This window comes from Perissodus microlepis, chromosome 8 (genome assembly GCF_051167445.1).
Source record: "Perissodus microlepis isolate ML-2025 ecotype Zambia chromosome 8, ASM5116744v1, whole genome shotgun sequence".
Lineage (NCBI taxonomy): Eukaryota > Metazoa > Chordata > Actinopteri > Cichliformes > Cichlidae > Perissodus > Perissodus microlepis.
In genome coordinates, this window is record NC_140468.1 from 11,719,762 (window position 1) to 11,743,040 (window position 23,279).

General features: G+C 38.6%; 4 protein-coding genes across 9 annotated transcripts in view; 1 reads left to right on the forward strand and 3 right to left on the reverse strand.

The window, feature by feature from the left end:
- Nucleotides 1–532: 532 nt before the first annotated feature.
- On the reverse strand, nt 533–4,286 carry ppa1a (inorganic pyrophosphatase 1a). Its single transcript, XM_084938674.1, has 11 exons — nt 3,834–4,286; nt 3,577–3,641; nt 3,184–3,237; nt 2,926–3,045; nt 2,754–2,840; nt 2,545–2,671; nt 2,309–2,436; nt 2,050–2,135; nt 1,495–1,564; nt 1,142–1,181; nt 533–1,062 (listed from the first exon to the last, which is right to left on the reverse strand). Exons 1-11 carry the CDS (start codon nt 3,892–3,894, stop codon nt 1,034–1,036), a joined length of 867 nt encoding a protein of 288 aa, XP_084794800.1. The 5' UTR covers nt 3,895–4,286; the 3' UTR covers nt 533–1,033.
- A 1,600-nt stretch (nt 4,287–5,886) lies between these two features.
- Nucleotides 5,887–9,478, reverse strand: lrrc20 (leucine rich repeat containing 20). 4 transcript variants are annotated; one of them, XM_084937521.1, is made up of 5 exons: nt 9,307–9,478; nt 7,237–7,325; nt 6,879–7,028; nt 6,534–6,701; nt 5,887–6,443 (listed from the first exon to the last, which is right to left on the reverse strand). In XM_084937521.1, the coding sequence occupies exons 2-5, from the start codon at nt 7,304–7,306 to the stop codon at nt 6,307–6,309; spliced, it is 525 nt and encodes a 174-aa protein (XP_084793647.1). In that variant the 5' UTR covers nt 7,307–7,325; nt 9,307–9,478; the 3' UTR covers nt 5,887–6,306. The 4 variants fall into 4 exon arrangements, with proteins under 4 accessions (XP_084793647.1, XP_084793646.1, XP_084793649.1 ...); XM_084937520.1 differs by having other exon boundaries at nt 9,173–9,478; XM_084937523.1 differs by lacking the exon at nt 7,237–7,325 and having other exon boundaries at nt 9,173–9,478.
- A 739-nt stretch (nt 9,479–10,217) lies between these two features.
- On the reverse strand, nt 10,218–14,865 carry ndr2 (nodal-related 2). The gene is made up of 3 exons (XM_084938675.1): nt 14,524–14,865; nt 12,240–12,982; nt 10,218–10,769 (listed from the first exon to the last, which is right to left on the reverse strand). The coding sequence occupies exons 1-3, from the start codon at nt 14,786–14,788 to the stop codon at nt 10,617–10,619; spliced, it is 1,161 nt and encodes a 386-aa protein (XP_084794801.1). The 5' UTR covers nt 14,789–14,865; the 3' UTR covers nt 10,218–10,616.
- Nucleotides 14,866–15,813: 948 nt separating this feature from the next.
- The window catches only part of pald1a (phosphatase domain containing paladin 1a), a 58,703-nt gene continuing 51,237 nt past the window's right edge, over nt 15,814–23,279 (forward strand). For 2 of the 3 annotated variants that reach the window (XM_084937526.1, XM_084937527.1), the window contains exon 1: nt 20,388–20,691. The gene's annotated coding sequence lies outside the window, so the exon portion shown is untranslated. Of the gene's footprint in view, nt 16,007–20,387; nt 20,692–23,279 lie in introns of those variants that run through there. The other variant, XM_084937528.1, reaches the window with a different exon arrangement.

Consider the following 23,279-nt stretch of genomic DNA (forward strand, 5'->3'; position numbering starts at 1 on the left):
CTCCTATACCTTTATTTGGCAGCTGTTGCAGCTTGTTCCTTTACTCATAAAGTAAGACTTTACAAGTAAGACTCTACCCATAAATACTGTGCTTGTAAAGTCTGCTTTGCTCCAGCCTCAATGAATAATTTATAGCTCAATAAAACTCTAATCTTTCGTCCTGGAGTATGTTCAAAGAACCCAAAGCAGGGCTTAAAAACGAAAAACGTTTTGCAGACTTTCACAATAAGGTGATATCTGTTGCATTGCTCATTTTTTAAGGGATATGCACTTGTTCTAGCAAAAGCAGGACACAGCTAGAGGTAGTCTTTGAATATCTTGACCATATTATAATATTATATAAACTATATTTAGTGTTTCAACATATCTGATTTAAGTTACACATACATTATGCACTAGGGCCTCTATTACTTGACCGTTTAGGAGCACCCTTTATTTGCAAGTATAGTTTCTAACCACACTGTAAATGCCTTCAGTTCTTATTGGAAGTGACTGTTTAATTGCAGGCTGCAGAAAAAAACAGCATGAGACCTTTTCACTCACAGCTAAAGGCTTTAATAGGAAGTCATTTATAATCTTAAACAGCTATTACATCTTAGGAACAGTACATACATCATGTAGTAGAATTGTCAATATCGTCATATAACCCAATGAATTATTGAATGTAAGACTGTAAAGAAATGGGTTTATATGCCTTTTATCAAATATTAAAGAAGTTTCTTTCTGTCTGTCTTAACAAATGCTGTTATCCACTTTAGAGTCACATTCTTTTGATAAACACAGGTACATGGTTTAATATAGTGTTTATTTTTCAAAGTAAAATCAAATTGCATTAAAGTTAAATGACAAAAAATAATGAGAGCTTTCATGTGATCTGGATTAAAAAATAACTACATCAGCCAATGAAGGTTGAACAACCAGGCAAGTAAATGTTACATGAAATAACCAAGACACATCAAATCCACAGGAATCAAGGAAGGAGGGATGTGGGAAGGCTTCACATATTTCCTGTTTCCACCCAGGCTTTACCTTCTCACTTGTCATAGTAGAACCATTTGTCAACTGAAAAAAAGTAAAACATAAGATTTAAGTTCCATGAGGCAACAAAACAGAGTTGCTGCAAATATCTATAAACACCCACCTGAACTTGGAATAGGTTCTTCAGCTCCAAAAGCACATGCCTGTAAGCGTGAAATTATTAAATGGTGATATATTTATTTGCTTAACTAATCACCTTTAAAGTTCATGAGGAATACATGTGCATGTCATTAATAGACTAATTAAATGCTGCCAAGTTCTCAGGGCCTATTTTCTGTTTTACAGGAAGCCATTAGATGCTGGTTTCTTTTTGATCTCAAAAACATTACTCTTATAGAGTGCAGCTGGAGTGAAATGAAAGAAACCGCCTTTAGCATTTCTCTGTTTCCAGTTTCTTCACTAATCAAATAGGAAGGTATGAATGCTAACATGAATTTAAAAATAAAATGGACTTACAGATTTAACTACTGCCTCGGCATCCCCAGCAGAGCAGCAGAACGGACTATCTGAAACGCTGGTGTTCATGCTAATCAAAGAAAGGAAGACTTTTTTAAATAGAGCAATTTTCTGCCTATACACATGTCTTTCTCACCCCCAAAAAGTGCACATATTTATAGTGTTTACTTAGTGTTTTACTTGCTCCAAGAAACACATTACCAAAGCAGCTACAGTGCGGTGAAAAAGTATTTGCCCACTCCCTTGTTTCTTATATAGATTGTGTAGCATATTCCTGTTAATAAATGAAATTGTTTAATGCATTTTGCATTTCCTCGGTTTAACTAAAATTAAAGTTTGTTTGACGAAGAAATCAGGAAGGGGGCCAAATGCTGTTTCACAACACTGTACATTATATTCTGTTGTCTTCCTGCTCTATCATCTATGCAATGCACAATCATTGGCTGGAGAAAATTAGGGCAGGAAGTGCCTCTAATAGTATCTGTCACATAATGTTGCTGAGCTTTATATTTGCACAAAGCATTTTTTTTTTTTCAAATTAATCAACTTGTTTACCAGTTTAACTCGCCGGCATTGGTCATCTTAGAAATCAGTGCCTTCCAAAACTCATGTGTGCTCTTCACTGTTTCAACGGCAAAGTCCTGGAGAATACAAAAGAAATAGAAAATCAAAGCAACATCCCCAGCTATATGTCTCTAAACTGAAAATGTAATCATGTATGTACTGGGACAGATTCAGTATAGCTAAAAATATAATATCAGAAGTGTAGTCTGATGTCAAACCAAGACCTAGACTAAAATGCTGAACGCTGTACCCGGTCCTTGAACTCTCCGTTAAAAGCAAACTGATTTTCAGGTTTCCCATCTGGTACTTTGTATCTTTTAAACCAATCAACAGTTGCCTCCAGGTAGCCGGGCTTAAGTCGCCTCACATCATCAATATCTGCATGAAATGGAGAAAATGAAAAAAAAAATTAATTCCAAAAAGCTTGCACAGTCTTCGCGTATTTTCCAGCAACATAAACAACTTTAATTTTTAAGTTATCCCTACTGTTATAACTGCCAGCTTCTGGGTCCTCAGTATTGATCACTATGACCTTCCAGTCTGTTTCACCCTCATCGATCAAAGCCAGAGTTCCCAAAACCTTCACTTTGATTACTTCTCCTCGAGAGCACACCTGAGGATTAAAGATACTGTTTTAAAAAAGCTGCAAAAAGCACCATTTCAGTAAGTCTCTTCAGTCAGACTTGTTCCAGTACCTTATTTCCTATGTCACATATATCGATGGGATCATTGTCTCCGCAGCATCCTGTGTCGCTATCCTTGTGGTTGGGGTCTTCCCATGTCTGTTAAGGAGAAGTGTATGGGGTTAACTGAACAGAGACATGGCCTAGTTTCCTGCTGTACATATATCATCTGAGTGGGACTCGCCTGCGGTATAGCTCCATAATTCCAGATATAACCTTTGTGGGGAAACACATTTGCTACATAACGAAGATTGCCCTTCTTCACGTCTTGCTTCAGTGGATTGAGAGGATCTTTAGTGGCAATCTGTGAAACAAAGACATTAAGTACAAAAATAAAAATAGAAGGAAGCAATGACTTAGATTGTAGTCACTACATTACCACAAATATGGGAGCGATCTTAGAAAGCAACAAATACATATTTTTGCAAGATATGTTATGTACCTCCATCTTTGCATTTGTCCACCTCGGAACTTCAACAATGGCATGAAAAATATTCTAAAAATGGTAAGAGACATAGCCTTGTTACTGTCGTACCTGATGATGAATTCTCCTAGTGGCTTATTGTGCTACATATAGACTGGCATAATGGTTATCTAAGGTAGGATACAGATCATTGCACATATGCCTAAGGAGTTTCAAGAGAAACCCAGCAGCTACCACAGTTTTTGTTATCTATTCAATGATTTGTCTAAATAGTCAAAATAAGGACATATGTATTTAAGAAATGCAAATAAATTAACCTGCAAGACAAAATATGGCACAATCAGCAGGTTTTCAATGATATAAGTTCTTCTCTAATATCCCAAAAGACTAACAGCCACACATGATGCTCACCTCTGCTTCATTTGCATAGATGGGTACATCGTGAAAGGGAGAGATGTATTTGCCCTCAGAGTTTTCTATGAAAAGAATTACACAGTTTCATCTCCCTATTAAAATAAATAATATGGGATCTTTACATCTACTTAACACTAGTGCTCCTGTGATATACCGCTACATGTTATGCAAGCAGCTATTACACTATACAGAATCCATGAAGGAATTATTTCCCACATACAGTCAAACTAGTTCATTCAAAGAGCTGTGCTTACTGAAATACACCCTGTACTCCTGGGTGTTCGGCCTGCCCTTCTCCTCGATGGTAAAGCTCATGTCTGCTGTTGGTTTAAACCCCTCCAAGCGTGGTCTGTTCACTAATTCAGCAGGACTAAGAAGCTCCCGGCAGACAGGCAGTCATGTAAGACTTGGGGAGCAGACATGCGCACTTCTTAAGCCTATGGGGTTAGAACCCAGACAACTACCTGTATTTGACAATGGGGCTGCTGTAGGAAAGGCGTAAACACCTGGTGACAGATTCATGCTGGCTTCTGCCTGTTCCTGTATGGCTGCTGTGTTCAAATCACACCTAGCACTGGCATCTGTAGCTTACAAAAGTAACCCGTGTGAAGCAGAGTTGCTCAGAATAGTAATCAGCAACTAATCCTTTCTGTTACCACATCTCCGTGGCTGCCACATGCATTCTGCAGCACAGACGTGAAGTTTCTGCCTTCTCTGTGTGTGAAGTGATTTGTTTTCAAGTTCCCCGTTACAAGCTGTGGCTCCCGAGAGTTCTTTTCACAGAAAAACAGATGGAGCTGACAGGTGTTAGCTGTAAGCCAATTAACACGGCAGGATTAGGTGGCTGTGTTGTGTTGTGTTGTGACTTCTTACATCTCAAGTTTCACTTTAACTGTTCGATAACATACTTATGAGCTTGTTTTCGGAAACACTGAGAAAAAATATTTAAATTAGTTTAGATTTTTGCATGCTTATGTAATACATTTGAGCACCGAGTCCTATTCTACGTGAATGCCTTTAAGTTTTTATATTAATCTTCTGTACCAAAGTTTAATTTTTTTTTCATTTGCTTGTTTTGTTTTGGCTGAACTTTTTTATGTCACTTAAATCATGCATTTCATTTATATATTGTTATCCAAATAAAAAGTAGTGTCAGAGTAAAAGTGCAGTAAAGCACCTTATGGGATTAAAGGAAGAAAAACACAAAATACATGTGTGGGAGTGGTCTTATATCTTTGTCGTCCAATTTCTATATTAAAATCATGTAACTGTACAGTTCTTTATCATATATAAAGTATTAACTTTCAGCTATTTATATGAAAAATCCTGCTGTAAAAAAATGTGCCAAAAACTGCTTAATATAACCTGTCAAACTGCACAATAGCACTAAAGAAAGTATGCTCCTCTGCCTATAGGTACGGTAATTAAAACACAGTGAATTAAGAGGAGCATGATGCTGAGTGCGAGGTCACACTCTGGGAAGCAGACAAGTCACGTGGCACTGAAAGCTTGCCACCAGGCTAAATGTCCAAAGAACACTCCTTTGGCAGACTTGTAGATGCTGTATCTGATGACTTCTCCCAACAGAAATTATGTGTGTTCAAATCCATTTTCACCCTAGAAAAGGTTTATTTGGATTATTCGTTCACCAGATCTTCCTGGTTTTCTAATGATACACGCAGACTTGAAACTCTGCACTCAAACATCAGGTGAAATAATCCAGACTCAGCAGGGATGCTATTTAAAGTGTTCTTGAGGAGTAAAATACTTTGAATTGCTCTTCTGAGCACCCGTCTCCGTCTTCTGGAGCTTCTATTACAGTTACAGTCAACTGGAATTATCCAACTTTGAATGTGGCTACAATACCTTCAGGCATCTTGAAAGGATGTTATTCTGTGAGCTCCTCATACTGTATCTACCTGCGTGAGAAGTACCTGCACTCAGAGGGTGAACTACAGACGACATTCTGTGTGTACAGACTATTATCTTAGCAATTGCTTTTCTCTTGCTTGTTTAAATTATTGCTCCAGCTGTAATCTATGTTCTAGTCCAATTCTTTAGATTTTATTTTTGCATGTATAATATTTAGCCAAATGTTTCTTCTTGCAAAACATTTTTCAGGTGCAATCTTAGCTTCCAGTCAGTTGTATTTGCATAGCCAAGTGCTTCACTAATACAATACAATCTGTTCTTAGATCCTTGATTTGGATAAGAAAACACTCACCCAAAATGGTAAAAAAAAAAAAAAAAAAAAAGAGAGAGAGAGACTTGTGAAACATGAAAACATTTAAAAACAATCCTGAACACTTTTGTACTTCTGTGCCATTTAATACAAACTCAGTATTGTATATAACATAACCATCTCAGCAAAGTCACCAGGTAAAAAAAGGACAAATACACAGAGACTGCTTAGTTTTCAATGTATATTTGTTTTTTCCCCTATCAAAAACCATAAATAACCCATAATAAATATATAATTTGAAACAATGTCAAATGGTGTATCAAGAATGAGTGATTTAATATCCAGAAGTCTTAATACCAAACGTCCCAGCAGCATTGAAAAGTCAAAGAAAGAGGTCTCCGCACAACTCTGTTTTTGTTGCTTGTACAGTATAATGATATCCTGAAGTATTTTTGTCCTACCTGTAACACAAAACTAATTCAATTTAAGCAAGTAAAGGCACACAGCTCCATGCTACAGGAGGTGAAATACATTTATTGTGCATTTTAGGACTCTGCTGTTGACAAAATGTCAAATTTACGAGGAGACTGCAGAGCTGACTTTGTGTTTGAGTCCAGAGGGTTTGACTTCACATTCAGCCACTTCAGCGATGGCATGTCAGACAACTTCTCCAGTGGTACTTCTGTAGAGGAAAATTTAAAAGACAAAAAGACTGAGATTTGTAAATATGTACCTTTCTCACAAAGAGGATACATTAACAATTCTTTTTTACCAGTAAGGCTATTTCCCTGAAGATCAATACGCTCCAGTGTGGCTATTTCAGTAAGCTTATCAGGGAAGATGGAGAACTTGTTATTAGCCAGGTTGATGCTGGTCAGATGCTTCATTTCCGACACAGAATCGGGCAGTTTGGTGAGCACATTTCCTTGCAGGTCCAGTTCTGTAAGGTATTTCAAGACACGAGTAAATCGAAGGGTCGCTTGGCTGTTTTTCCCATCAGAGCACGAAGACATTCTGTCAACGTTTGTGAGGTGAATAGCATGTGAGATTAATAGTATACTAAAGCACAAGCTTTTAAAAAATTAAATAATTAATTTTAAAAAAACACATCATTTACCTCTGAGCTGAGTGAAAGTTGTAAAGAACTTGCTAGAAACGACCTTCATCTCATTGTCAGCCAATGTGATAACTCGGATGTTTTCTGTGACAGTCCTCAGGACTTTGAACACACCGTCTGGGAAAGAAGCTAGCATGCATTTTGACAGGTCTGCGGAGAAGAAGAACATAGTTATAAAATAATCAAACATTAACACAGTGTAAATCTATAATTACTCTGATAATTACACATGATTACTTACTATTCTTATTATTACATTCTGGCATTTCAAGTTATGAAGCAGTCAAATTTAAGCCTATGTCGCCACCTGCTGGTACTATCTCTGACAAAGGAAAGAATATGTTAAAGTGTATCTTACCCACACTATCTTTTCCCTCCTCTACAGTAGCATTAATCCTCCGGGCCACTTTTGCAACAGCCTCAGCCATTTTTCTGCTTTAACTTTTCCTAAGAGACATAATGCAACATTACACATACCTCCACATATAAATGATAAGATGATAAAATAGTAACTACACTATCAGTCAAAGCTGCTGCCCATGCTGACATCCCACTGAAGTCAGCACAACACAGTCGATGCCTGTTTTAAATTTAGCCACAGGCTAAAAATGAACCTTCTAAGGCTAAATCTCATTAAAGATTGCTAGCACTGATAAATGTCACACTTTAGTTGTTTAACGCGGACACACTCCAAATTTTTGTGCACTTTTGGTTTTAATTACATTAAGGCAATTTCTAACAGAATTTAATGTAAAGACCTGACCTGCAAGTGTATTAACAGCACAAAGTCAGATGGATTCATATTCTTCTTCATATTCTTTTCTAGCTTAATAAACTTAGCACTGGCACAATATTAAGGTCTTAGTTCTTTGCTTATCTACATCTACATTCTGAACTGGTTGAGTTTTTATAACTAGTTATGTTTGTTTAGCACTAATTCCTACTCAAAAAAATGATTATCAACAATCAAAAAATAAAAAATTTATCAGAAAAAATAGCTTTTCTCATATGTTGTACTTTCAAGTACTCCACTGATGAATATATTTGACATGTCAAGAGTTTTTTTTTTGTTCCAGTATTCACAATTTTGAATGAACAAGATTAGAAATTAATATAAACGAAAGACAGCTCAGGTTAAACAGTTGAGTTGTCTTCTTCTTTTGACTGTTTTATGGGTTGACACAGTGGATCATCTGCCTCTATCTCACCCTACTTCTAGCATCCTTCTCTGTCACACGAACTCTCTGCATGCCATTTTCCCACTACATCCATAAATCTTAGATCCCTACCATCTTATAAACCTTTCCTTTCACTCTTGCAGCTATCCTTCTGTCACACTTCCCCCCTAACACTGGTCTCCACCCACACCATCAAGCTGCCCTTGCTTTTCAGCTCTCTTGTCCACTGCCTGTTCTGTTGCTTTGTTTGGTTGACCACAGGTATTTAAAGTCATCTATGTTTACTACCTTTACAGGTTCACTGTTACACCCGTCTCTCTCACACACGTGAAATCTGTCTTTCTTCTATTGACTTTCATTTCTCTTCTCTCTAGTGCATATCTCCACCTCTAAACAATCCCTTCCAACTGCTCCCTGCTCTCACTACAGACCAAAATGTCATCTGTGAACATCAAAGTCCAGGGAGATTCCTGCCTGACATCACCTGTCAACCTGTCCATTGCCACTGCAAACAAGAATGAGGCTCAGAGCGGATCCCTGATGAATCACACCTCTGCCTTTAATCCATCTCTCACACCTCACCACTGTCTTGTTGTCCTCATACATGTCCTACACCAACCTAACATACTTCTCTATCACTCCTGACTTCCTCTTAAGACTACCACAGTTCCTTTCTTGGCACTCTATCATATGCTTTCTCCAGATCTAGAAAAAGACACAGTGCCGTTCTTTAAATAATTTTTTTTTTTAAAATTTATTTGAAACTATCTGGTAATTTGTGGTAAAGTAATATTAAAGACAACTCATAAAACATTTGTTACATTGAATTACAGAGTGTTAGAGAGATATTCAACTTTTGCCTTTGCCCATTATTAAAACCCATTAAGTCCTCAAAGTGGAAATAGTAACATAAAACCCCAGAAACGCTGCTTCAGTTGAGCCTTCACGAAGATCGCTTTTCACTTCTGGTTAACCATAAAGCTAGTAAATAAAGCATGTATGCTAACATAAAAATCTTTAGACCTACCAGACACTACCAGACTAATATATATTCCCCGGTTGACAGACATATAGATATGCTCTGTGTCATTGAAGCTATACAAAAAAGTCACTTACCTCAACTAAAAGCCTGCTAGTGTTACCAAAACGTGCAGCTGCCGGTGTTAGCTAACTTAGCTTCAGCTTCTCAACCCACCAGGCAAGTTTAACGAGTGTGTATTTTTAACCAGCGGAGAGGCTGGCTGGCTCACCTCTTTGCTGCTGCGCTATTTTTTTTTTCGGTCAGTACGATACGTTAGCATCACCTCATATAAGCAAAGAAGTTATCAAACAATGCAAAAGCAAGTTAATGCTTAGCTTCGGTTAGGAAAACATGAGCTTCGGTTAGCTTGCTAGCTAACATACGTGATATTCACGAGCGTCAGTCCTGCGCTTTGAAATTACAGAACACGAAAATTTAAAATATAAAACAAAAGAAATAGCGTCATACACGAATTCCATGAGTAATAAGGCGCAGATACCACAACTAAATAACTTAAACCATCTTTAAAATTTATTGAACACGTATAAAAGATTTTTTTAAATAGTTGCTGGTTAATTCAACTATAATTAAATAGTTAACCTCATCTGCCTGAGTGGAAACTGACATTACGAAGTTAAATGTTGTCTTACCTCTGAGTCCTGGTCAGCTATTGCCAGTCTGACCTCTGCCATAGTCATGAATCTGGCAAGTTCCTGGTTAGTCAGTATATTTTCAAAGGATTTGAATACAATGAGCTCTATTGCTTTAGAATAATAGAACCTAGTTTAGCATTGTTACAACAAACTGCAACTTTAGAGTGTTGGCTGGATATTCCTTTTACAATGCTTTATTTTGAATGTAAGAGGAATTTGGCAGTCACTTACTGTAGATGACTGAAACAGCTAGAAAAGTCCACCTATTTTGAGTGTGAGTGCTTTTGTGAAACACAGTTCACACACAATCCTGTTGCTAAACATAAGCTTCACCATGCTATTTGTCATGAAACTGTAGCATCTTAAAAACCATATACACCACATAATTTTTAACCAGCATAACAAAATACATATTAAGGGTGCAACATGTACATATAAGTAATTTTATTTTAATATTTACAATAATATAACAATATAAATAGCCATTATAACAATATACACAAATGGTAGTCAACAATAAAACTGTGCTGAAATATTAATCATCATTACCATTAAATATTTACAATTATAACAATTGATAATTTAAAGTGAATGAACTTCAGTTTGTGACAATAGGTGAACCCCATTTTTGAGTTCACATTTTGGTACATCTCAAAATGCAACTATTCTTACAAACCAAAGCCTACATCACACATCAAAATGTGTCTCTGTACAACGCTCCGACACAGTCTTGCAGTGCTTTCTTCCTTCTTATTTTATTTTATTTTATTTTATTTTATTTTATTTTATTTTATTTTATTTTATTTTATTTTATTTTCAGAAATTACTTGGTTCTGTCAAGAATTTCTGTACAGTGTTAAGCCTGCTCTGCAGCTGGTTTTAGCTTTCACTGGCACCCGCACTGATCCACAATCATATCCTCGTGGTGTCGAAGGAGCATCTCTCCATTTTCATAGTACAACATGCTCAGTGGGCTCATTTTGGTTGGTGCACAGCAGGGTGAGGCCACTCTGTCAGGGTGGAAATGCTTCAGGAGACTCTGGAAAAAGAAAGAGAGAGGCTTTAGGCCAATTGTAGATAACTGCAGTTCTTTAAGGAAATATAGTAATAGCGTTATCCTACCTTAGCTTACTGACATACTGACCCACTTACTGTTATCTGATATTTGCTATTCTGCTTTTCACTTCATTTAGTAAGTTGTTTTGCTTTGTTGATTGTTGTATTTTGAACATTTCTGTTCATTTAAGCTATTTGTTATATGTTTTGTTATGTTTAACGTAATATTTTGAACCACTTTAAACCACAGACGTTCTGATAAATAATTGTCATATTTGAGATTAAAAAATTCTATCTTGTTTTACCCTTTTTCATAGTGTGGAAAAGGAGTACTAACAGATTTGTTATGATGAAAAGCTTCAAATCCTCATGTTTTACTAAATTAGCAAAACAAAAAATAATAAAACAATTATTATAGCCCTGCGACAGACTGGACACCTGTCCAGGGTGTACCCTGTCTCTCGCCCTAAGACAGCTGGAATAAGCTCCAATGAATGAATGAACAAATGTAAAAAAACAAAACAAAAAAAACACACACACAAAAAAACTAGTAACTACGATTCATATTTGCATAGTGATTCAAGTATTTGAGATACTTGTTTTGTCATTTTGAAAGTAATTAACAACACTTTTGGGTAGAAAAACACAGGAATAATTTCCTTTTTTTAATATATAGTTTACCATTACTGTTCTCTACTGTTTGTGAAGCCCCTTAGAGAGGCCCTCCACCCTTTTTCTTCAGTCCTAACTGGTGTCAAGTTAACATTGTTAAGACATCCATCAGACAGCCACCACCACACACTTGACCAGTATGTAGTGCATTTTCACAATGATATGTCTCTGATCTAACACATTACTGTAGCTAAATGTCTCAATTCTTTCTTTTTAGTGAACAAAAAACATTATTACATTATTACTTACATAATACATTACATAATTAGATAAACATTATTTGACTCAAGAGCCACTGAGGACTTCCGGTAAATTGAGTTAAGTGGTATTTTTGCTTGCCTGCAGATTTTTCATAGTTGTTATCATTGTTGATCACGTAAAGTTTATTTTATTACATATTAGTCTGAAGTACTGTTTCCATAAGTTGTACTTTAGTGGTTTAGCTACAGTTCAGCCACTTCCATTGTGAAGTAATTGGTATTTTAAAAGTTAGCAGAATTGCTTTAAAGAGATAGATAGATAGATAGATAGATAGATAGATAGATAGATAGATAGATAGATAGATAGATAGATAGATAGATAGATAGATAGATAGATAGATAGATAGATAGATAGATAGATAGATAGATAGATAGATAGATTGTCCCGATCCCAAATTGTCCCTGATGCATATATCTGCCAGTGATTGTGTGCACATGAATTTTTAAATGGTCTGCATACAATGTTCCTATGATGATAATATGAATATGTGTAAGAACAGAAACTCTAGATAGGCACTCACCTGCATGTAGGCATGATTGGTTGGATTTAAGTCTTCTCTCAGAGGACTAGGGCAGGAGCCTTCACAGCGGTAGGCATTGTATTTTTTAGGAAAGACAATCCAGGACCCCCAGCCAATCTGATTAAAATCGACATGCAGGTCCACTTTGCGACAGAGCGATTTTTCACTCACTCTTTTGAACAGCTGTGGGGTTCTTGCTGTTTGCTCTCTCTGGCCCCGTTTGCTCCTTCGCCTCTTTTTGATTTCAGCAGGGGAGAAGAACTTGGATTGTTCAGCTGTATGGAGTAAGCTCGCTTTAACCTTTGAGTTTTCATCAGACCCTGTGTGTGAGAAGACAACCAGCAAGGCCCGGTCACTCACATCCTGGTCTTTTGTCAAACTTGCTTCATAAACAGGCTCATCGGGAAGAGGCAGGCCTCGCTTTTTCTTTATCACTTTCCTTCTTCTTGACACTCGCTTGTGTCGAATTCTTGTTGTTGATTTCTCTTTAAGCCAGCTCAAGAGGGGATTTGTCATGTTGAATACTTTCCAGCTCTGCGATGATGTGACTAGTGACGATTCTGTGAGCAGTGCCAGCAGATGCTGATCCTGGTCATGGTGGTGATACACCTCCACACTAATGTTGGAAACATTCATTGTCCAAGGTAGCTTGATTCTCAACTCTGCTGCCTGGATTTGTTTGTCAGCTCCCAGCGCATGGAGGTCAAATGTCGCCACCCAGGATCTATGTCTGTACGTCAAATCTGATATAGCAAAAATGGAAGAATTAGCATAATTGAAGAGCACTTTGTATGACACAGATTATAATGACTGATTATTATGCCACAATCAGGACCATTATTGTGTGTTACTGATGCATGTAAACCAACAAACAGGAAATTAACCCCCCCCACCCCACCCCACCCCCCACCCCCAAAACATCACCATTATTATATTACCAAACATTAGATTGCTGTCTTTCCCTCCTCACCACACAGGTGGTAGATAGCTGCAACTTTGTGAGCCTGGTTTTGCTGGAAATCTATTCCTCTAAGCGTTTTTCCTTCCTTAAAATCTCCAAGTGCTTTTGAAAGGTGATCACCGGATTGTTGAAGGTTACTTTTCTGATAATGTAGGGTCTCGCCAAATTAAATAAACTTATGGAAGGTATAAGTGCAACATATATCTTAACTATGACATGACATTTTCAGTGTGCAGCCTGTAACAGCTTTATTAAAGAAGATGCAAATCAATAAGAAGGCCTACAGCTTCAACCTTATGTGTTTTGCTTGTTTAGTGGATTTAATCAGCCAACAGGAATTATTTTAGCCTAAAATGTTTTTCAGTTCAATTGAAAGTTTATTTACCTCATAACAGAAGTCAGATAAAATCAAAAAACGAAACCTTTAATGAACATGCAGGCTCATCTGGTGAGAAAATGATAATATATGTCATCTAGAACTTCATGATTAGGGGATTTCAGTAATCAAAGCTGCTTATGCTTTTTCCCAACATAACCCATTCATTATGCTAACCATGGACACCCTGCTCTGCGCCCACATCTGTAAAGAGACCCATTGTGATTCTAAACAGGTGTGGTTCCGATTAATCTAAGGGATGAACGGCTTTAAAACATTTAACTTTTGTATTGTCCGCTGCCTATTGAGTTCGACTCTTGATCAAAAGTGCAAACCACCCGCGCTATTAATCCACTCAAACCAAACACGTAGCCGAAACCAATCACTTAACACATCCCTGCTTCTCACGGCTTCTGCATATCCTCTGTCAAACAAACAGGTAGTAACTCTAACACTTTACGGAGATGTGAAATTAGATTCTGCAGCAGGGATTGGGGGGTGTCCTGTACTGGCTGCTTGTGCCACCGTTAAATCCAGCGCTCTAATTTAATCAAACCAAGTGCGAAAAAGAACTGAAGGAGGTTGTTGATTTGACTAAGCAAGAGATTTGTATAGGGGGATGTCTGGCGAGGTATCTAATCAACATCACCTATTTAGCGAAGAAGAGGTTTGCTTTGAGAATTAGAGAGAATACCGGCCTTTTCACACGCTGATCCCTGCATGGTTATTCACCCCCTAAGCGGAATGTGGATTGAAGACCTTTGAGGTCGTCTGGCACGCAGTGTTGACAGAAAAACTAAACCCCTTAACATCTGAGAGGATTTATTAATGGTAGAGAAGACATCTGACCCGAACCAAAGCTATAAAACACGAATGTCAAACAATTCCCTGCACGTTTCTGACAAACAAACCAAATATTTTTTATGAAGCAATGAGCCAGATCTTACTTTTAGCCATCATACTCTTCACGGTGTCCGCTTGTCTTGCGGCATCTTGCTCCATCGTATCCATAAGACCGGAAAAATTCGACTTGAAATTCCTGTAAAGTTGCATCATGTAGCTCGGCAGGTGATATCCAGTTCCTCGGTCCATCACGGCAAAACGGTGCAGCGGCCTCATAAACACCCCATCGCTGGATTTATGAATCCCTTGAGCCAGCAGCGCCAGCAAAGATGCATGGAGCGCAACACCCAAAGCTCCCCATGAGCGCATGTTTTAGGTCGGTTAATGACAAATTCCTCCTCTGGAAGAGCAGGGGAGCCTTATATACTCTCACCCACCCCCTTTCACGTTTAACAAGTAGCTGAGAACATTAAAGGAAATTGACATGAGTCCTCAAGACTTGCTACCTGACAGCTCATCATCTATTCAATTGGTAATGAGGCGCCTGGGTTCGTGTTTACAAGGAGCACAGGTTTTGTTTGCACCATGTTCTTTGGGCTTCTGCAGCCTGACTCCCCATTCTCAGACTAATTGTTTCATCTGTTTGGTTTGCACTAATTGTTAGGCTTTCCCATAGTCTAATTTAGTCTACTACGGGCCCCTTGAAATGCACATCAGGGACAATGAATGGGCTCTATTACCCATCAGGCATGTCTTCGTACAACAACAACAATGGCAACAGAACTATTAATGTTAAAACATCACTGCAACCAGTATTATAGGGAACGCACATGACATTTATACTACATTTATTATGCATTTGTTAATAACTTGGCCTAATTTAACTTCTAATTATACCTCAAATGGCCTTTTGTGACAAGAATATTACGATAAAATATGGAGACGGATAAAACAGGCATACCATAAACTGAGATAAAGTCGCTGGAAACTTAATATAGACCTCTGGGACACTATCAAGCAGCACAGATAGAATGAAGCAGGAAACACGTCTTATCTCGCTCATATTTAACTTTAAGATGTTTACTTTTAAAGCTATACTATTATATAAAGCTTTATATCTTCTTTATGGTCAGAAATCAATATTTATTGAACTCACTGGTGTTTTTCTGGTTAGAATTCCTTAAACAGCGTATTAATTTTATTTGTAATGTTTATATATAAGCTTTATTTTATTAATAGTAGTAGTATACACCTATTATAAGAATGCTTAATTTCAAAGTGGCATAACAGCAATGAACCTTTTAAATCTTCGCAAAGTTTGCACGTCAAAAATCTTGGTTCCTGCAAAGAGCATCTGTGGATGGTTGTCGCAAACTGCGCATGCGCTATGCGTCTCCATTCACATAATGAAATCCTTTTCCTCGAGAATCTCCCGAGAAAGGATAAAAATTAATGGATATTTTTTATCCATCTGTATAGTTAAAAAGCGGTGCACTTTGTCGACAACGTCTACACCGGAATTACCGAGGTCCGAGGTCTGTTTTCCTAACTGGCCCGTCGCTTTTTCACCTACCGTGTGCTGAAATGGTGAGTAGCTTTAAAGTTTACGGGTCTTTTCTTGCACGAGTCATGGCAGCTAAAAAGAAAGTTGGCACTCGTGCCGTTTTTGGACCCCAGTATCCCTCTAGATTACAATCTTCAGCAAATATGGATTTTGGACTTTTGCTTGGACTAGACTTCCGCAGTGAAGGATATTTTCATGATGTGCTTGTGTGGCTGATGGGGCATACATGTGCTTGGCACCCCCACCCCCCATCTCTCCATGCCTGCACTGCATTGTGCATTCAATCTGGTGTTTTGGGCGCTGACAGTGATAACTAATAATAATAATAATAATAATAAAAACAAGTTGTGCAAACCACGATAGGCAGTTGGGGCTCATTACTATGGCAATGCATAAATGGATAACCGTTAACTTATGTTTTTATTTGCTTATAAAAAACAAACATTTTCTAGGATGTCCTGATGTGTTACAGTGCAACGATTGCACGCGCATGAAAATTACATTACAGTACATGCATGCAAATGATAAAAGGTTTGAGAAAAACAATGTGTTATGTTCTGCGTAATGCATTTGCATCACTTATGCAAAAACTGGATATGTACTAATAATAGGTGTGTTTTATATGTTAGCGCTCATAAAACAGGAAAATGAACCAAAACAAATACTTCTACATACAAATACCACTAACAGAAACATAATCTAAAACCGCGTCATGTATTTACATGTGCATTTATAGCATATACAGTATATAATAGGCAAATAGTGACGTCATGCTGCATCTGCGTAAGATTTTACTAGGCCTGATATAAAGTCAGCACAAAGCACATGATGTTCTTTGATTTATTTTGTTTTGTGTCAAGGTCTTTGTTTACTTTGGTCCTTCCAGCTGGTTATCCTTCCAGGCTCTTCTGTTTATATCGCTTTACCTCATGTCATGGGGGGTGGGGTTGGGCGGTGGGAGTGGCGGTGGAGTGCACTGAAACTGCCTCTGATTGACCCGATCAAACCAGGAGTATCAGTTAATCAAGAGTGATAGAACGAAACTCCTGGATGATTGAGCAGCCAAATACTAAATGGTGAGCCTTTTAATCTCAGTTTATCTTGATAAGAGGGCTGGATGAGAAACTTAACTCCTACGTGTAATTTTAAAAGTTGTTTGTTTGGACATGCCCCACGAAAAGCCCCCACTTTGTTTCCAAAATGATTTATAGTAGATCTGTTCATAGGGATTGAGAAATGTAAAACAGGTGTTCAGTTAGGTTCAAGTTTCCTTAAATCCCAGTGCTGCTTGTTGAAATTGATTTGGATGCATATTTGCAATCATTTATAAGAGTATTGTGCCAAGTCAAGGTCAACTGAGTCAATACTAAGAGGGGCCATTCGGGATGGGGTGTTGTGGGTCCCAACTCTCTTTTCTTATTTTCTGAAGTTGCACAATAAAATGGCTGTGACTGTTCACCTTCCCCATGTTCATAATGAAACTATAAATAACAGCTGACTGCAATAAAACTGCTAGGACTTAATCAAACACTTATAATCTACCATATGCATGTTTAGTTATACAGCCCATTACTATCTACATAAATTAAAAATGCAGTGCAGGTGAAATGAGTCATAATATGCTTTTATGTGGAAAAGAAAGTACACTCAGTTCTAAGGTCTTAGTGATCCCTAAGACCTTAGAACTGAAAAAAGTGTACTTTTCAGTGAGGACATAATTAAACATGATCTGGTCCTTGCTAAGTCTTCAAATTAGGTAAATACATGCTCATATGAACAATAAAAAATTATGTATTACACTGTGTCAAACTAAGCCAAAATGCAGAAGCAGTGTGTGGAAAACTAAGCACACCCCATGATTCTGTGGGTTATAGAGATCCACCTTTAGCTGCAATAACTTGAAGTAATTGTTTTCTGTTTCCATTTATCAGTCTCTTACAATTTTGGCACACTTTAAAACGTTGAATTAGTTTATTGATGTTTGCAAGCATCTGATCTCAAGGTCCAGCATGTCAGTTGGGTTAAGCTTTGGACTTTGACTGGGCCATTGCACCTTGATTCTCCCTAAGCCATGCTGCCATTGTCTTTTGGAGAAAGGAGGCTTTCTCTGGACAATCCATTCAGTCTTTTTCTAATCATACTGTCATAAACTTTAACATTTAACATACTAACTGAGCCCTCCAGAGTCTGAGATGTAGCTCTTGGGTTATTTTGTGATTTCTCTGAGCATTCTCTGGGTCTGACCTTGGGGTGAATTTGTTGCAATGACCACTCCTGGGATAATTGGCACACCAGCTTGTTTTCTACATTTTCATAATCTTTATAAATTACATAACCCTCCTTCCTCTTTTGCATTGTGTTAACAAACAGCTGAACACCAGCAGACTGCCAAAAGTGCTTTTAGAGAGAAGGTTGCTAATTATCACTTAATTTTTTTATTACAAGCACTTGGCTGCTCCTAATCATCTTAATTCCATTGGAAGCAGTAAGGCTGTACTGCTTCCAATGTCTTGTTGTTCCTTTAATTGTATTTACATAATTTTAAGACCTGCTAAGAAACATTTAAAATGTTTTTGATCTTCTTACATTCTAAGAAAAATTTGATGTAAAATAATTTTGATAATATCAAAATATTTGGAGGCATGCCTTCCAGTAAATATAATTTTGGTCATTGAGGACATTTGATGTAAATTAATTAATTTCCCAGTGGGCACTGTTTTCTGATTGTGATTAAATAGTTGTCTGAATGAAAAGAAGTGTTTTGGAAATTAGATAATTATCTAAATGCAGTTGTTAATTCTTACCACAAGGTGTCATATTTGATCAATGGACTCAAGAGAATATTGCACTGGACGTCCACCCAGAACATGCCCCCGTGTATTTGTAATTAGTTATCATTTCATCTTCCCAAGAGCTTTGAGCTGCTGAGGTATTTTTAACTTGACAGTGATTGATTAGGGAAACATTTTGATTTGGGAACAGTGTCCCTGTGCTGTGAGAAAGATGAAAAGACTATCTGAAAGCATTAATAATGTATTTCATTTCTAATGTGTTTGGAAGCTTAGAACTTGTCTCAGGTGAAATACTTCCCCCTTCCTTACAATTGCTCTTACAAGGCTCTTAGCAAACTGGCTTTCTGGAGATAAGACAGACACCAGGCCCGAGAAAAGATTTGAACAAGAGAGGTGATAAAAGCCGTACAGTCCTTTTCCAATGGGGACATTAAGCAGAGAGGATATTTTTTCAGTCTGCCATTGAATATCCTCTTATTCTAAATTATGCTTTTTTTCTGATTTAAAAAAAAGGGAAGGTGCATGAGCCTGTGCCTAGGTGGGTCACTCATTAGCTTTATGACAGTTTATTACAAAATCTCCCCCCCGAAAAACAAACGAATATTTGTTACTTCTCACTTCCTGGGTGGATTCATTCATGTTTTGAGGTTTGCGGGCCATGGGAGGGTTTGGTTTCACATTCACTGTGTTGCAAGAACGTCAGAATCTTTGGCCTGCGCGGCTGCAGGAAGGAAGGAACAGGTGTGGCAGCAGTAGATTTTACATCCATATCTCGAAAAAACCACTTACCACTTTTGCAAATCAGCTTGATGTGGACATTATCTTGTGACAGATTTGTGATCGCACATACTTTTGTAAGAAAACATTCTCACATGCAGTTCACTCAGACGATAAGCCCGATGTTGTTGGCCGTTTTGTTTAATAATTTGGAGTCCTAAGTGTAAATCTTACCCAAATGGGTAAGTTTGGCAGAATTTCGATACAGGTATTTTGCAAGCAGATGCTGTTGGCTGTGTTCGTGCCTTATTCAAACCTTAGGATGCTTGCTGTTTGAACTGACATACCCTCAGTGTTATGACTACAAAGGGTACAGCACGCAGGCATTTACAGCTAAAACTCAAGCTTAAATCTAAGTATTTGCCCAGCTGTAAGCCTGTTTACTTTCGACATGACATGTGTTAACTGCTAATGAATGGAGTAATTAGCGCATTGCAGTCAATTAGGCTTATGTTGTCGGTGTTGCAAGTGTACCTTACATTCTACAGTGAGGGTTTACTGCTGCATCTGCTCGTAATTTGTGTAAGAAGTGATGGTTTAGTTTGATACAGTTGCTGAAAGGTCTGTGTGTTCAGAAGGTATTGTGCTGGCAGGAGGCTCCGGTTTATGATTGGATGGCGAAGTGGTGGATGGTGAGTAAGCCTCTGGGTCCGCCTCCACATCCTCTTCACCCCCCCCCCACCCAAACACACACACGCACGCACACACATGCGCAATCAGTTTCATACACACACAAATCCCAGCAACCTTGCACCTCATGTGCAGGGGATGCATACAAAAAAGTAACAAACAAACCAACAGTGGAGCCCCCCCCCACCCCACCTCCCTGCACACTCCCATCTTTTCCTACTCAGTGGCTGTCTGGGATCTGTCCTTACTGAAGGACATGTTCATTGACTTGCTTTATAAGGACATGTTAATGATGCAAGACTGCCGCCTGCTGTAGTTTGATCAGGAGGCAGAGACACATTGCCTCACAGAACAGACAGAGATGCCAGTGGGGATGTCTGAGTGAGACTGCTTGCCTGCCGGAGAGCTGTCATTTTGGTTCTTTTTAACCCATTATTTTCTGTTTTGTGATTGTGTTTCTCTGAGACTCGCGCACCTCTCGGACGGTGGAATGAGCAGCTGAATGTCAGGTACAGTTGTCATACTTTGCATTTTCTTTGTTGTGACACTTGACTCCCGTTGCTGGTTTGTGGTCGCAAAACGTGTCATCAGTTTTCAAGAGGTACAAAAGAAATGGCATGTGCTGTTCTTTAGATGCACGCTGTGATTTTACATGAGATGTAAAATATCTTTTTAATCTGTTTACAACATTCTTTGATAATACCAGTCATGGCTGACATTCACATAGCTACATGGACTGCATTCTTAATGGCATGTGACGCCTAAGCTCTCCTCTTAAGTGTTTATCCACTCTCATTCTTCTGCCGGAGTGACCAGCACCTGTTTAAAATGATTCAGACACCCTTGACCATCTTACAAAATGCTGCTCAGTCAAGATCTGTTTGCACTTACACAAGTTTAGCACTTCAGCTCGAGTTGCAAGCGAAATGTAACATGTTAACAACTCGGTGTAAAATCTATCTGCTGTCACTTGAACCGGCAGATCTGCCAGAATATTGTGGCCAGACACTGAGGTTTACAAAAAGTGAAAACCACACCACTGCAGGCTTGAAATAAGAAGATATTATTGGCATCTTGAGATGAAATAAATTACAGACAGGGTTTTTAAAAATAGATTTGTAAACCCTTTTTAGCTGGAGCTCACTGTCAAGCTGTGATGAAAGCAAGAATGCACAAGGCTAAAGGTTACTCGTGATTTATGTTGTCTCACTGCAGTAGCAGAAGCAGAGTTTGTTTGTGTCTCAGTGGATTTTCAGCTCTTACTAGTGCTACGTGCCATTTCCTTTAGATGTCGTCCAGTCAGTGCGTGCACCTCGGCTGTCACTCTGGATGCTAACTCTTGCAGTGGAAATGCTATTTCACACATTTGATCAGATTTGAAAATAGCATCCTCTCACCATGCATCAGCACGCTGCTTCTTTTTTACCACAGTGTGCTCTTTCTGAGCACATTGCCGGGCCATTTCTTTTGTACAATGATTAGCAAAAGTCACAAGTTGACACAAATTCACAATGAGGTTTTTGGAACAGTTGAAGGAAAACACAAAAAAGATTTTTTGCAGAGGAAGCACTGAGCTCATTTCCGTGCAGAACTGACATTTTAGGGCAGGAACTAGCAATGTCCTGTGGAATCACGCCTGCAACCCTTAACCTCGTTGGTGAAATATGCGTACAGCTGCAGGGAGGAAGTTTCAGAGAGTACATGTAAGCGTTTCCTGCCAAGGTGTGCTTATACTTCCTTAGCTTGTGTGGGGGTGTGACTGAGTTTGGTCGAAGGGTTTTCTCGGTCTAGCCTGTGATGAGAGAGAGTGGGACAATGTGTCATTGTTATTATTAAATAAAATTAGGATTCAGATGTCATACTTTAAGTTAGTGCACAGAAGATCAGATGGTTGATGGGATATTGTGTGGCTATTTCCAGACACGACATGACTGCATTGCACTAAATCAGCTTATTTTTGTGTACCCAGCATGCTTTCAGCCTAAACATTTTCAGACTGAACGAGTGGCCTCCATGGAGACCAGAAAATACACAGGATCCCTGATTATGAATTAGGTGATGCCAATTTGTATTGAATTTAGAATTTTAATGTGGCTTTTGTTGACATGCTGGCGGCTCTCCTCTCAACCTCAATGTGGGAAGTTGTGTTGAAAGATCTCCTGCGCACTACAAAGTGATACCCATCTCTCTTAAACCCCTGCATCTCGTATGAATAAAGGGTGCTCTGCATCCTTCCTCGGGGCCACCAACAGATGCATCCTGCAGCTGCAAGCTCCTTCCTGTCTGCGCTCAGACCCTTTTGTCTGAAGACGTTGCTACAGCAAAGTTGGGACACCGGCTGAATTTAAATGGGGCTGTCCTGAATGGAGCAGTACTGATAGGCTGGCAGTAGCTTCTGGTTTCCATGGTCGTAAGCCCACTATGCTGTCTTTGAATTTAAATATTAGTGCCACTGGTTAACTTTCACCAGCTGATCACAGCTTTGTTGGCAGATTCCTACAAAAACACAGAAAGCTGAAATCAAGATTATTGTTTTTGTTTGTGTGTGCATTTACTTATTTCATTGAATTCCACTTATCTTTCATTGGACCCGCACACAGTGCAGCATCAATGCAGTGCTTCAGTGTGTGTGCAGTACTACTCTGGTTGATGTGTGGGATAAACAGCCTCTCTAATGAGTTGCCTTGATTGGCTTGCCAGTAGGATGTTTATGACTGAGGGCTATTTCTACACAGGCCTCCACCCCGGCTGCCCGCCTGGGGGCGGAGACCAGGTCTGCCCATGCTGAAATTAGTGCAGTTGAAGAGCCGCTCTTGCGTCTAGCAAGAACGTCAGTATCAAAGTGTGTGCACCGTGGTCTTGCAGCAGTGGTGACAGGCTGCAAAGTAAGAGAGCAGAGCCTACAGTGTGACCATTTCCTTGCTGAAAAGTCAAAGCAACGTATCACGTATCCTCAATTATCAGATGTTTCGCAAACAACCAAATCACATATGCGATAAGATTTAGGAAGTTCTAGTGCGTGGCTGAATATAATGTGAGAATCAGTTTTCAGTGCTTTATGGCCTTCCACTAAACCACAGAGCCATGCATAACTGTG

Excerpts from the sequence above, each read along its gene's own strand:
- ppa1a (XM_084938674.1), bottom strand. The coding sequence starts at position 3,894 with ATGAGCTTTACCATCGAGGAGAAGGGCAGGCCGAACACCCAGGAGTAC. Across the intron at positions 2,841-2,925 it reads ATTATGGAGCTATACCGCAG|ACATGGGAAGACCCCAACCA; the intron begins GCGAGTCCCACT and ends TCTCCTTAACAG. Across the intron at positions 2,136-2,308 it reads ACGGAGAGTTCAAGGACCGG|GACTTTGCCGTTGAAACAGT; the intron begins GTACAGCGTTCA and ends TGTATTCTCCAG.
- lrrc20 (XM_084937521.1), bottom strand. The coding sequence starts at position 7,306 with ATGGCTGAGGCTGTTGCAAAAGTGGCCCGGAGGATTAATGCTACTGTA. Across the intron at positions 7,029-7,236 it reads GGAGGGAAAAGATAGTGTGG|ACCTGTCAAAATGCATGCTA; the intron begins GTAAGATACACT and ends TCTTCTCCGCAG. Across the intron at positions 6,702-6,878 it reads AACTTTCACTCAGCTCAGAG|AACTGGACCTGCAAGGAAAT; the intron begins GTAAATGATGTG and ends AATACCTTACAG.
- ndr2 (XM_084938675.1), bottom strand. The coding sequence starts at position 14,788 with ATGCGCTCATGGGGAGCTTTGGGTGTTGCGCTCCATGCATCTTTGCTG. Across the intron at positions 12,983-14,523 it reads GAAGAGTATGATGGCTAAAA|ATTTGACGTACAGACATAGA; the intron begins GTAAGATCTGGC and ends TTGCTATATCAG. Across the intron at positions 10,770-12,239 it reads CCAATCATGCCTACATGCAG|AGTCTCCTGAAGCATTTCCA; the intron begins GTGAGTGCCTAT and ends TTCTTTTTCCAG.